The 14,377-nt window shown below is 48.8% G+C and overlaps 1 protein-coding gene and 1 long non-coding RNA gene across 2 annotated transcripts in view; both read right to left on the reverse strand.

Annotated features, from left to right (window-relative positions):
• Positions 1-3,244: 3,244 nt before the first annotated feature.
• On the reverse strand, positions 3,245-6,480 carry LOC149917769 (uncharacterized). Its single transcript, XR_016466764.1, has 3 exons — positions 6,118-6,480; positions 4,858-5,006; positions 3,245-3,591 (listed from the first exon to the last, which is right to left on the reverse strand). It is a non-coding gene; the product is annotated as an uncharacterized LOC149917769 (long non-coding RNA).
• A 2,741-nt stretch (positions 6,481-9,221) lies between these two features.
• The window catches only part of LRRC56 (leucine rich repeat containing 56), a 65,483-nt gene continuing 60,327 nt past the window's right edge, over positions 9,222-14,377 (reverse strand). The window contains exon 16 of the mRNA XM_090140664.1: positions 9,222-11,392. Within this exon, the coding sequence (XP_089996790.1) occupies positions 11,341-11,392 (52 nt within the window). The 3' untranslated portion in view covers positions 9,222-11,340. The remainder of the gene's footprint in view (positions 11,393-14,377) is intronic.

The following is a 14,377-nucleotide window of genomic DNA, read 5'->3' on the forward strand; positions in this document are numbered from 1 at the left end:
TCTCTGAGCTACTTAGCCTTATTGGAAGCCAAAATCTCATGGGTCTTTATGGCATCAGAAGCCATTGCCTTGCAAAATGCTGCTGAGACATGCAGCAGGTTATGTAGAAAAGATGCACCTTAGGGTTTTGGAAAGTTGCATGCTCATTGTACACTGAGCAGCCATACTGCCTTCAGAAGTGCAGAGCTATCTCAGCATCCTGAGCAGCTGAATTGTAATCGAGCAGCCCTTTGGTTTCTCTGACAGCTTTCCTGTTACGGAAGAGGTGGTAACTCTACCCAAGTTTCCCAAAAGAAAATGATGCTGTTGGGCTGATGTGCTCAGGAGTGCAATCAGAAGTGTCCTTACATGAAGGCTTCCTAAAGAAAATGCTTGCACAGAACCAAACCCATAAATACAGATATATCTGGCCCAGCCTGCAGAAGGGTACATTTCCCCAGCAAAAGGCCTTCCTTATCAGGTAAATGCAACTCCCCTGAAATCCCAGCAATTCCAGGGGAGCACTATAAGGGAACAGCTTTCCCTGCAGTGTCAGTGCCATGTGACACACTGACTTGCTCTTTCAGCAGAGTCCCCTCAGCTTAAAAGCTGTAACTCAAAGCCGAAGGGAGGACAGTGACCGCGGATGTGGCCATAAATAAACCATGGCCCGTAATTGTGTGACAGGCTATCCTAAAGGCAGGCAGGGCACACCTGGGAAATGCAGCTGGGGTACTTTGTGCTTTGGGGTCGATTGTGCTTTGGGCCAGGCTGTGCCCTCCTATGGAAACCTTTACAGATATCTGTGGCATTCTTACCATCCTGAAAGGCTCTGAGCTCACAAGACCTGACCAAAAACCCAGTGATGTCTCAGTGCAAAAGAAAGACAATTCCTTTTCTGCTTCCTGCTTTAGGGAGTAAAGGATGAATGAATAGCAGGGTTTACAAGGCTGGGACTGAACACAGATCCCCTCCACCACTTCCTATTTTCCCTCGTGTTGCTCACCCTGTGAATTGCCCACTGGCCCCTTCAGGTACGGAGCACTCCTAGGATGGACTTCAGGAAAGTTTGGAGTATGTGAAGTTTCTTCAGGTTTCTTTAGAAGGCTTTGAAACCGCTGTTATTTTTCTCCCAAGGATTTTATTATGTAATGGTGCATTTATTTTTTTTTTGCTGAGAGACAAGATGCTGCCTTGAGTGTAACAAAAGGGCCTGCCTGGAAGAATTTTTTTGCTCTGTTTCTAGGACAACAAGAGGAATGAAAAGTAAAGATACCGCAGCATCATAGTGGAGCTGAAATGGGGCTTGGAGCTGCAGAGCTTTGCAGTGCACCACGAACCATATCCCACTCTTCCCACCTCAGCCTTGCTTACTTGGGTCAGATCTGCCAGGACAGCACCTGCCTCCCTCCAGAAGACTGGCCTTTCTCCTTTAAGAACAAGCCTTCTGCAACATGATACATCTCCCAGCCTGCTTTATTCAATGAAGTACTCATTCTGCTTTTGCAGCCATCCTGGAAATCTGCTGAGCCCTTGTCTTCTGCAACTATCTCTATCCCTGTAATAGGGATATCCCTGTAATAGAGATAGAGATGCTCAACAGCAGCCTGCAGGATTGCAGCACTCCAGACAGCAGCACTTATGGCTGTGGGGCTATACTGGTTTTCTATTTGGATTGTACCTTGTAGACATACAGCACTTTTCCAAAAGCAATAACAGCAGCTGCTGTGTCTGTGTGTGCCTATCTGCTTTCCACACCTGCAGCAGTGGGAGCAGTGAAGAGGACGATGTGCAAAGGATCTCACAAAAAGTGGTGCCCAGGAAACCCACAGCACAGGTAAACGGGAGCTGGGTGCAAAGGCAGTGCTGGGAAAAAGCAGGCGGTGGGATAACAGCCAGAGACCTCAGGGTCCCTCCTAGCACCATCCAGCAGAAACATGCGTTGTCTGCTGTCTAGCTCTTGGAAAATCTACTAGTAAAATCTACATTCAAAGTGGAGGCAAATAGTTCAGTAAATGTAGAAAGACGTGAGGCTGGTAGGCTGCAGCTCCTGATTTCCCATCCAGCTGAGGAGTATGGTCCCTGTGTACAGCTGAGGATGAGCAGTGCTCTGGCTTGTGCCAGCATCTCATACCCCTGTCCCCACATATCACTGCTTGAGTGAGCTGAGCTGCATGACACCGGGAGCAGCAGAAGAGGAGAAGGCCAAGAAGACGGTGAGTAGAAAGGAAGAGACAGAAAACAAGAGGTAGAAATAGAAAGGAGAAAGGGCGGTGGTGTCAGGAGGTAAGGCGGCCGAGAAAGGATGCACAGAGCACATTCAACAGGCTTTTATTTCCCATCCAGGTGCTGGATAGGATTCTCAGTATCTGCCTTCGTGTAATGGGAAATGGCCCCATTAATTATGTCGTTGAGCATGGGAATGCAGCAGCTCTTTGCCTCCCCGCTTCTGGGGGAGCCTGCGACCCGAGCAGTCCGGGTTTCCCAAGCATTTAGCAGTGTGGTCATGCTAATTTAGTGAGGGGCTTTCAAAGCCTTGCCGGGAAACGTTCCCTCCTTCACAGAGGCATTGAAAGTTTTGACCTTCTGACCCCCTTTTTACTAGGAGGTTCAAAAGCAGCATTGCAGCTGTTAAAGTTTTTCTTCATGCCTCAGTGATTCTCTGCTGGGGACAGGGCCGCTGTTTATCCAGCCTGACCTCCCTCCTCAGCGCCCGCGATGTCTCTTTCTTGCAGTGCTGCAGGCAGCACAGCCCTGGCTGCCTCCCTCTCTGGCCATTCATTCCCATTGGTGCACCGGTGCTCTATTACCCATTACAAATCCATCCCCTGCCGTGAGCTGGGTTTCCCAGCGCTGATCTGATTTGTCCATCAAGCTGCAGATTCATTTACATTTAATACACCGTGACTTGTCTGTGAAACGCAACCCTCCTCCTGCTCTGATGCTGGGATCCCTTTGGCTTCCAAAAGTCAACAGTCTGCTCCTGGAAAAAAACTCCCGCTAGGCTGCTGTGGGGCCCCACACACACAGCAGAGGTTTCACCCCAAGTGTGTGTCTTGTTTCAGGATGGCAGCTCCTGTGTCACACCCCCAAGGGCTGGTGGGCTCTGGCCTGGCTTGTTACTGCCCTATCTTGGGTATTGCTGTGCCAAAAGGGCTGGAGCCTGCTGCCTGTCCTTTGCACAGTGCAACCAGATGGTCACAGTCTGGGCAGGGGACAGTTAGGTTAGGATAGGATGCAAAGTGACACATGAGGAGGCAGAACAGGAACAGTTTGTGAACTTCTCCTGGGGATCTTTGTGGGATTAACCACATCCACACTAGCAGATTAGGGTCATTAACATAGCCATTAAAAAAGGGAGAGTTCCACGGTGAACAGTGACAGGTGCTTCACACAGTCAGGTGCTTTCCCCACTGATGGAGGCTGAGAGATAGCTATGGTCACCGCAGTGCAGACAGCTCCAGCACAGGGTGAGCCATCACCCTCCCTGCTCCTTTCCTGCTGCTGGAAAACCACTCACAGTTTGAACGTGTTCAAGGACAAGAGCCTGGCCCGCTGTGCTCCGTGTCCCTGCTCCATCATTATCTCCTTACGTGAACTCAGCTTCCCGAGCTGCAAAATGGGGGTAATGTTTACTTTGCTTGCAGGGGTGTGGAGGAATTATTAATTAATGTTTATGAAGTGCTTTCAGATGTCTGAATGAGAAGGGTGAGATAGGCAGCAAGGATTCATGAGGCAACTGCAAGGAGTTGTGATGAATTATTGTGATTAAAAGGTAAATTATTGTTATTACTGCATCATAAGCAGATACAGCCATCAGTCCTGGACAACCTGATCTCCAGCTCTGTTAACTTCTTTTTTCCTCTTTCTTCCCAAGAGCAGTGCCTGCACAGCATTGCTGCAGCAACCACACAGCCTCTCTGTGATGCAGGATCTCGATCAGTGGAAGGCTGAGCACTGCCTTCAGAAGGGCTATAATAACCCCATAAATAAATCAGATGAGGATGAGCCATCTGGCCCAGCTTCTGGTGAGGAAGAGAAGCGTGCTGCAGCCGGCCATCAGCTGCTGCAGAGGGGCAGCTCCGAGCTGCATGGCTGCCCAGAGCTCTCCTCTGCAGCAACTAGGGCAGGCAAGAGACCATTCCTTTGCACTGAACTATTTCCAGGAGCAGACCCCTGTCCGGAGCAAACACACTGCAAACTGGCTCAGCCAGCTGCTTGAACGCCTGTTTCAGGTAAAGAAGCGTGAGTGCACAGAGGTGATCCTGACCTTTGTGAGTCTCACCTCACAGCTGGGCTGGGATAAATACCTGTATGCGTGCCCCTAGCAAACGTGAAACAAAAAGCGTTTGCTCAGAAAGGCTGAAATCACCGGCCAGACCTTGCACGGGAAATAGGTTAAGGTGCAGGGAGGCAGCTAGAGGCATGCAGGAACTCGAACCTATGTCTGCTTTCCCATGCTTTCTGCCCAGGTCAAACTTGGCCTGAAAGCAGTCTTCAGGTTGTTTAGCCATCTCTGCCTTCCCCAGCCCAGCTGCTTTGAAACCAAAGCAAATGTGACCTGATTTAGAACAGCTTGGGTAATGTGAACCCGGCCTTGCACCAGCAGGTTTTTCCTGTTCTGGCTTCCCTGCCTCTGTTTGCACAGAGAGGGCACCCAAGCCTGCAGGAGCAGCTGGGGAGGAGCACGACTTCCACCCTTTGGGCCACCTTTTCCTACTTTTTCCCAGCCCATTTGCTGCACCTCAGTGGCCACCTGTCAGTGTGCACTGACATAAATCCCTGTAAGTAGCCACAGCCAGACCCACATCTACTGCCCCCCCATGTCCTTGCAATGCTGGGGGTAGAAGCACAGAATCATCAAGGTTAGAAACAAACCTTGAAGATCATCAAGTCCAGTCATTGACCCATCACCACCACGGTGCACTGGTGCAAGCAACTGGAGCATGCGTGTAGACTTCAATCACAGGTGAGTTTGGACCCATCTTCTAATTCAGTCCTGGGCACTGAGTTTTTAACTCTCCCATCTGTGACGTGGGAAGAAGAGTATTTCCATTCACCTCCTTTGGCCAGTGGCTTGTTTATACTGGAAGGGCTGTCTCTTGTGTAAGTGCAATGAAGATAATAACTACCTTTAGCTATTTAAGTCCTATAAGTGCCTCATATGCAATAGAAATACGGAAATCCTAATACATAAGTAGTTAGAGAGGAGCAGAGATATTTTTTCCCCATTCACTGACAAAGATTTGTGGTTTTGCTTTTAATTTTAAAGATAAATGGCTAACACCCTCACAGAACTGATTTCTTATTTGCTATTGATTTTACATGAAGATATTTGTCAGGATATTTTATTGGCTCTCCACGTCCACAGTACTCGAGTAGGTCAGGTAATGTGTCTCAGTCAACAGGAATTCACGTGGAAAGCCAGGGATATAATAGATTTTATCACCTACTATGCTGAGAATAAATGGTACCTGATGCCTACAGAGCATCCCTGTCTCCTTAACCCAAGGTTTTCTAGGAACTACATAAATCAAGCAAACAAAGTCACTTTTCCATTTTGTATGTTACCAGCGTTCCTGAAATAGAAATACCATCCAACAGATGCACATTCAGCATGTATCTTCCTCTCTATTGGAAAGTGAGTAAATTGGCTTTCACTTCCCTAATACTGAGCTCTTGGCAGTGTTTGAGCACAGCCACCCCCGGCACGCGGCTGTACGGCAGGCAGACCTAACAACAGGCAACCTAAGAGAAAAGGAGGCTTTCGGCTGCCTGTGCTCACCTCATTTTTCCACCCTGATTCACCTTTAGGCTTGGGGTTATCTAAAGAAGTGGCAAGTGCAGATGGGGCTTTGCAAGGTGTCCATAATCTCACGAGCCCCAAAACACATTCAAGGATGTGAGCAGGACGTGCTGTGACAGCATCTCCCCTTGACATTGGCACCTCCAAACAGCTCCCTGATGGCTCCTGCTCACCTCCCCTTATCCCACAGGCAGGCAGACGCCTGGGAAATATGGCTGGCATTCAGAGAAAGCTGAAAATAACCCAAACTTCAGCCAGGATGAAACTGGGAGTGTGCAGCCTTCAATGAGGGACTCTCAGCCAGCACCACGGGTGATGAAATATGCCTGTACCTAGGGCCTAATCCAGCCCTCTGCAGCCACTCCGGGTCTTTCCCTTGCATTCAAGGGGCTCTGGAGCCTCTCCAAAAAGATGAGGGAACAAATGTAGCCCTGGCAACCCCACCGAGTGCAGGGAGGAACAAAGAGGACCCCCAGGGCTGAATTTGTTTCCATTTTAATCCTTATCTATACCAATCCGCACCATGCATGGAAAGAGGCTTCTCAGCTGTATACATTTGAATTGCTAGGGGAGTTTTAAGTGATAAAACGCTTGGCCTATGTATTCAGAAGCAATTAGTGATTCAAAGCAGCCCCAGACAACTTGAAGAGGCCTGGTTTTCAAGAGGCTGATGCTGTGTCCTGGCTGCGAGGGAAAACGAGGATTTTTTGGGGAAAAAAAAAAAAGATATTGGATACTTGGAAATGTATTTCAAGTTTTGGTTGGAAAAATAAAATTTTCCATAGAAAAAAGTCTTGCCTGTGTCAAAACAGGTGCCAGGCCAACCAAACCTACTCCAGGTGCTCTTCAGAGTGTGCTGTGCATGCAAGAACTTATTTTAGGACGAGGTCATAAGTGCATGCAAAACACACGGAGCAGCAGGCAACAGAGCCACAACCACTGAGCAAGAGGCTGAAGGCACCTGGCAGGGCTGCTCCCAGGAGAGCCTCATCATCCCACAGGCACAGCTTTGTGGGCATCTCGCTTCTCCTGGCACGTACACGCACCGCCAGGTTTTACCTCCCACTGCTGTGAAGGCGCATCAGAAGTGTGACCCAGAAACACTGCAAAAGCAGAGCACCTGCTATTTACTTCTTAAATCTCGCACTACACTTTGGGGCTGTGCTTCTTTTGAAGGGTATGGTTGGTTCTCTCCCTCCAGTTATGGCTTTTAGAGGTCCATTCTGGCTGACAAGTGGGTGTGAGATCACCAGGTTAGCACATGCCAGAGCTTCTACCCCAGAATCAGGTATCAGAGAGCATCAGTGCAGCCTGCCCGGATCCCTCTGTAGAGCCTTTCTACCCTCAGGCAGATCAACAGTTCCTCCCAACTTGGTTGGATGTTTGGAGAAAATCCTTTGCTCGGAGAGTGGTGAGGCACTGGTACAGCTGCCCAGAGAGCTGTGGGTGCCCCATTCCTGGAGGTGCTCAAGGCCAGGCTGGATGGAGCCCTGGGCAGCCTGAGCTGGTGGGTGGCAGCTCTGCCCATGGAACTGGGTGGGCTGTAAGATTCCTTCCAACCTAAATCACTCTATGATTCTGTTGCACAGGACCCCCAAGCTCATGGAGAAATCTCTTGGAGAAACTCACCGCACAAGAATCGGGAGGAAACGTGGCAGAACTGGTGGGTTCAGAGCTGGAATGGGAGCATGGGGACAGGAGGCACAGAAAGCTCTGCCAGTGATTGTCAAGAACAACTGGGTCAAAATGGAGGCGCATCTAAAGAGGAGCGACCTACTGGTTTCTGCCTTTGCAGATCTCTTCCATAGCCCGAGCCTTGTGCTGCATCACCGAGGCCTGGGGATAAAGCATGTGGCACCTCTGACCCACTGTGGGCACCCACTTCCTCCCAAGGGATATTTCCTGACTCTCCAGCTGACTTGCACAACAAGTTTTTCCTCTGCCCAGGTGTCGGTGTCAGCCATTCTCCAGCCAAGAGGATGCTATGCTGGGACAGGAGCAGGTGATGAGCCTTGTAATTTAGGGGTGGGTACCACCCACCACCTCGTCCCTCATTTAGCACACGAGATTTATAGCCACGTCTGTTTAGATTGCCCATACAACTTATCATTTGCACATACGGCTTTTCATCTTCAGTGCACTTCAGCAGGTGTTTTGCAAGCTTCTCCCATGCCCTCACGTGACAAAGGTATCATATCCCTGTTCTATAAAGGGAATGGAAAGGGGTGAAGAGAAGCTAAATAGTTTTGGACACTCAGCTTTTCAGTCCTGTGCTCAGGCCATCACCTGTACCTTGCTGCTTTCAAGGCTTGAAAATAGCATTGAGGAGCTTTGTTGTGTCGTTTCAAGAACCTTGCTGCAGCTTGGCACTAGTTAACCAGCCCAAAAAATTGGTGTGCAACTACGTACACCATTTTATTTTTCATTAATGTAGAAAATAGCACATATTCACCTTAACAGCAACATATAGAAGAGAGGAAGGGATCCATCCATGACCTGGATGGAGCCATCTTGTGCCAGCATAGGGTGTGGGGAGGAGAACAGCTTAAATGCTCATCCCATCTATAACCATTGTGGTGGAGCAGCTCTGGATGTGTCAATGGAGCCACATCAACCTGTGCCAGCACTTCTGTTTGTATTGATTTAAACTCAGGAATATCTGTTGCATAAAATTCGTATAACTTTATGGTTGGCACTCCCGGCTTGTCAAAGGCCCGATCTCATCATTGGGCCTCAACTTCTCCCCATTGCCAGGACAACCTACTACTAAAGATTGCTGTGCTATTTTTTGCTGCAGTTTCTCTCTCTCACTGAACAGGGAGAGGAGAGCTCATTAAAAAGGAGAGAAGGACACACTGCATGTTTTTGTCTCTTAATAATGAAGCCAAATGAAAAGGCCCTAGCAGATGGATAATGAGCCACTTAAGCAGGGCATTCCCAGCCCCAGCAAGGAGGACCAGGGCTGGGTGAGGCCTCCCAACTCCACATCCATTCAATGAGCAATGTCCTGCAGAGCCCAGACACGTGTGGAGATGGCTGGCACCTGGGAAATCTTGCCGAAGGGCCACCAGGGCTCCAATAAGTGACCACGCAAACTCCCTCAGATCCCACATTCATTAAAAGGAAAATGAATGCCTGCTTTTAATTACCTCATTAATGATGCCTGCTCTTGTAGGAAGCAGGACTGGTGCTGCTGGTGCCCATGAAGAAAGTAGAAGCTTATACTGAGTGTTTCTGTGGGTGAGCTCTGTCAGAGCACCTCCCCTGGGCCCCACTAGCGGCCAGCAGAGCTTGGGTGGTGCTGTCCGGAGGGCACAATGTCAGCCTCTCTTCCTCCCCTAAGGAACTCTTCTCAGTACGCTTGTAGGTGCCCTGGAGCTGAATATATCTTCTTCTTTTTGTAAGAGTTTGAAAAGAAGGAAAAGAAGACTATGAAGAGAAGGCACAGGCTGACATACGCACAGCTCTTACCACAAGTGCATCTCCTCTAAGAAGGCAAGAGGAAAACAAACAGATCAAGCGTTATTTTTCTTAATAAGGAGAAGGGGTAATTTGCTGGCCCTGATTCAGCACTGCCATGTAGAGACAATGACTCCCCTGTCATCACCTCCCAGCTTTGCCTTTGTAACGCTGCTAATGGCAGCACACCTCTGGGGAAGGTGCAATTACCTGGGAGTTCACTGCCTCATCGCTAGCAATTACCCAGTTGTCCGGTGTCCAATTAACTCACCCTAATCACCACATCATCACCACAGACCTAAAACAGCTACTTTCTGCAGTCACCAGTAAATACCATCATTAAGCACCTGGGAGTGAATTTGCTATTAGCCCCGGAGTGATTACTTGCTGCAAACATGCAAACTGAGCCGGGCTGTTATAAAACATGATCCCAGTCAAATAAAATCCCATGCTGTTAGTGAGCAGCAGGCAGTGCTTATTCCATATGACACCAGGGAGGACAAGTTGTTTAAAGGTGAAGTCCTGTCTTGCTGAGGCAGACTTTTAGCCCATCTGCTGGTTCACCAGCACTGCTGGGAGATGTGGAGAGCTGTGTTTATTCCTGCTTATAGCAGAGTCTTACAGGCAAAGCCTGAAAGTCTGTAAGCGCTCTATGGAATTGTAAACTTCAGCAACACTGCACGATGCATGACTTTGGTGTTTGTTTCTTTTTTTTCACTGACAACCTGTGCTGACATTCCCATTTAAAGAGTGAAAAATGATCAATGTAACAGGCATGACCCTTCCCCTCACTCTAACCTCCAGCCCGTGGAAGGATCACCAGGTCAGAGGGCTGCTGTGATAATCCTACACCTCCAGGTTACCTCTTCAGCCCCAGGCCAGAACTAACCAGGGCTTTGTTTCCCATCATGAGGCTGCTTGATGTTTGTGACATTGATCTGGGGTCTCTGTGTGAGAAAACCTTGTCACAAAGGGTGTGACAATAATCAGTGTCATTATCAGTGGGTGTCCTGTTCCTGGAGACACCCAAGGTCAGGCTGGATGGGGCTCTGAGCACCTGATCTAGTGTAGGTGTCCCTGTTCATTCCAGGGGATTTGGACTAGATGATCTCTAAAGGTCCTTTCCAAGTCAAATGAGTCTATGATCAAGGCATGGACCTGAGATGGAGCAGATGCCCTGAGCTCTTCGCATCAGCCTGATGGCTGCAAGCTGTGGTGCTGCTCATGTGTCCTCTTCCACAGAAGCCAGTGGAGGTTTTCCAGCTCCCAGGAGAAGAGCTGAGGTATGGGCTGAGTGCAGTGGAGGGAGGAACCATGGGATCAGCAATGTGTAGGGCTGTGCCTGACTCACCTCTCCATTATACCATCTCCAAACACTCATTTCACTCCATTAATTAGCTGTGCCAGTGTAGCTATTAATGAAATGTTGCTCAGATGTTCCAGTGCTCCTCTGCTCTCCATTGGCATCAGCTTTTACAAGAGCCCCAGTGCTGCTGATAGGACCGTGATCTTGGACATAGATTTCTCCATTGAGTGAATGGAGGGAAAGAAGGGACATGACATTCATGGAAAACTGTGGGGTGTTTTCTGTCTCCAGAAAGAAAACATCCAGGCCTTCATTAGGTGCATCATCCCAACTACAGGGCTGGGGGCAGTTATGTGGCAGAGCCACAGCCCTACAGGAGCATGGGGGGGAAGCAGCTTTGCGGCCAGCATTCATCTCTTCTTGCTTTTTCAGGTCTACTCTGACAGTTTTTGTCAGTGTTGATATCTCGTCCTCAGCCATGCAACACCCCACACACTGATAAGGCTGCGTCTGGATGACTGATTTCTCTTGGTTTCTTCTTTGGGAGCAGCCCCAAATCCCCAGCCAGCCATTACCAGAGCTGGGAGTCAGAAATAAATCAGCCATTCCAGAAGGGCCTGATCTTCTGGGTCTGGAAAAAGGCCCAGCATGTATTGATTCAATTCCTCATTTAATGCATGTTTATGTGGAGCAATTCAAAATTGCTCCATCCATTCAAACTTACGTAGTAACATGAGCCACAAAATGCAGGAACTCGCTCACCCCTTCTTAGAAGATCCATTATTCTGAGTCAGCTTCTAAGGAACAGCAATAAAATCGCCTTGGCCTGATGTGCCATGAGTCTGAGGGCAGAAATTGTTGGCATCATGTTTAATGCCTCCATCAAACTCATGCCCATCCCTGTACAATCCCCATATTACCCACTCCTGGCCAACACAATCACAGAATCTTTAAGGTTGGAAAATACCACTAAGATCAGCAAGCCCACTCCTCAACCCACCCCTACCACGTGCAATGACCACGTCCCTCAGTGCCACGTCTACCCTATTCTTGGACACCTCCAGGGGAGGTGACTCCACCACCTCCCCAAGCAGTTTGTTTCAATGCATCACCACTCCTTCGGAGAATAAATTTTTCCTAATATCCAACCTGGACCTCCCCTGGTGCAAGTTAAGGCCATTACCTCTCACCCTAGGTCTCTGGTTGGTATAATCCCTTCTTCCACATACTTTTCTTTCCCACAATATTTCTTCCTCAGACACCCAGGCCTGGGTTGAAAGGCCAGGTGGTGAGGACCTTGGTACCAGATCTCCACCTTATTCTCCTTTTGTACTCACACCTCAGCATACTGCTGAGAAGCGATCATGTTCCACCACCTATGCCACCACCAGGCTTGATTTTGGGTAGAAAATCTCCAGCTTTAGGATGCCTTCAGCTGTGACACCTTAAGTCAGTATATTCTGCTGGAAATGTTGGTCCAGACCTGGTCAGGTTTAGAGGAGGAAAGAAGAGGGAAATCAGGTGGCCCTACATCTCCTGGAGGGGAGTAGAATTGGCTTTAGGCTTGCTGAAGGGTTGTCAGATGCCAACTCAGTTATTTACAGTGGGGAATGCAAGATGCTGCCAAGAGGGAGTGAAATGGAAGCATTCAGGTGTAATGGATTAGCAAGGCAGAGGGGTACTGAAGGGTTAAAGGGTTTTATAGAAGCACAGGAGAGACTAAAGGGATTGGAAAGCAAAAATCCAATTAGGAGATCTAAGAGGAAGAAGCCCAGCCCTGAAACAATAAAGATAATGGGTTTAGCTGCCAAAGGAAAGATGAGAACGGAGTGGGGAGAGCAGATTTGTGGCGGGGCCAAGAGGAAGGAAAAGTTGTTGCAAAATGATTGGTTTTTGAATTTAGAATTATTTGTCAAAGCAGAGTCACATTACAGCCTCACCTGCAGCAAAGTTCATCTCAGGACTCGAACTGTGCCATCAATCCTTGCTATTATAGCAGGCTGAATGTCCTCAAAGAAGTTTGAAGTTTGAGCCCATCACTCACTTAATCCTACACATTGTGCCATGAGAGAACTGACCTCAGCAAGATTTGTTTGCTTGCTATTCTATGTTATCTTGCCAATGCATTTTGCCCACGATCAAAGCAAAGGAAAGGAGCTGTGGGGCAGATGTCCTCTGCAGGCATCCCACGTCCCTAAAGGCCCCTCTCTGCAGCCTCAAAGCCAAATGTAACAGAACACAGTGAGGGAGCGAGGAGCTGTCAAAGGTCTGGAACAGCTTCCCTACAAGTATGGGTTGTGCATGTCAGTATGGAAAAGACATGACCTACGACTGTGGAGTCATGCATGGCCTAGAGAAGGCTGGTGGGGATTGGCCTGCTTCTGTGATTGTCTTTCCAGTGCAAGAAGTGAGGTCAGCTTCAAGAGGACAGAGGACAGACCTGGGTTGCTCCTTGCTGAAGGACGCCTGCTATCTGCAGACATCTAGAGAGGTTCAAGGAAAGCTCGTGGGGCAACAGTCATCAGAGTTAATAAATAGAGACACATTGGGTTTAGGAGGAATTTGGGGCTGTGCTCTTAGTTTGTATTAGTGAGGAGTGGCGGGGAGCACTTGGGGCACATGCTGCCCAGGTGGACCTCAAACCTGGGAGAGATGAGAAATGAGAAGTATGGAGGAGGCAAGGTCCATGGATGAGAAATGCGTGGGAAATTATGGGCTGCCAAGCAATGTGCCCTTGGAAGCACCTACTGTTCTCTGAATGCTCTCCAAGACACTGGTTGGCCAGCCCTATGGGACTTCAGGAACTGCGACTGAAGGAACTGGGGCTGTTTAGTCTGGGGAAAAGGAAGCTGAGGGGAGACCTTATTGCTCTCTTCCTATACCTGAAAGGTGCTTACAGCGAGAGTGGGGTTGGTCTCTTCTCACTGCTGACAGGTGACAGGACGAGGGGAAATGAGCTCAAGTTGTGCCAGGGTAAGTTTAGGTTGGGTATCAGGAAACACTTCTTTACAGAAAGGGTTGTGAAGCACTGGAATAGGCTCCCCAGGGAGGTGGTTGAGTCACCATCCCTGGATGTGTTTAAAAACGGTTTGGATGTGGTGCTCAGGGACATGATTTAGCAGAAGGTTGTTAGTTAGGGTAGTTTGGTTAGGTTGTGGTTGGACTTGATGATCTTCAAGGTCTTTTCCAACCTGAACAATTCTATGATTCTATGCTCTAACCCAGCACTGGAGTTTCTCTGTACTCAGCTAGGTCTCCATGTAGATCCCAGTCTATTCCTATTAGGTCCCTCAGGATCTGTCCTACGCAACCTGACACGGAGTGATTTCTCCCTGCAATGCACATCCTCAACCACTCATCTACATCAAAGAAATCATGCTTTGATTTCAATGGAGGGATAGCAAGCCAGGTGTGGGCTTTGCAGGCCTTTTGGGACCTCAGACTCCAACAAGAGGTATATGTCTATGCTTAGAGCCATGGAGCAGTTAAACCCACGTGTAGTCTGCATTTTGTGCCTGTTGGGAACCATGTACTCTTGGCCAAGAGCAAGCCTAACAGAGAGATCTTTTCAGGCTCTCAAAGCCAAAAACCACCAATACCCCTGTCTTGCATCTGGCTAGCTGATGATCACTTTAGAGAGCCTGGCCTCAAGCCACAAACCCATGCAGAAGGTGGGATAAACCCATGACATCACTGTTGGGACAGCCTCTCCTCAGGATCTGCTTGTGGTTTAATAGCTTGGATGGTCCCATGACATCCTACAGCTATGATGCTCTGGGAGCTTTGCTGAGATGCACCCCATGTCACAGCTGAGATCCAGGCTCTTA

The sequence above is a fragment of the Phasianus colchicus genome, chromosome 5 (genome assembly GCF_987193195.1).
Source record: "Phasianus colchicus chromosome 5, bPhaCol1.hap1.1, whole genome shotgun sequence".
NCBI lineage: Eukaryota > Metazoa > Chordata > Aves > Galliformes > Phasianidae > Phasianus > Phasianus colchicus.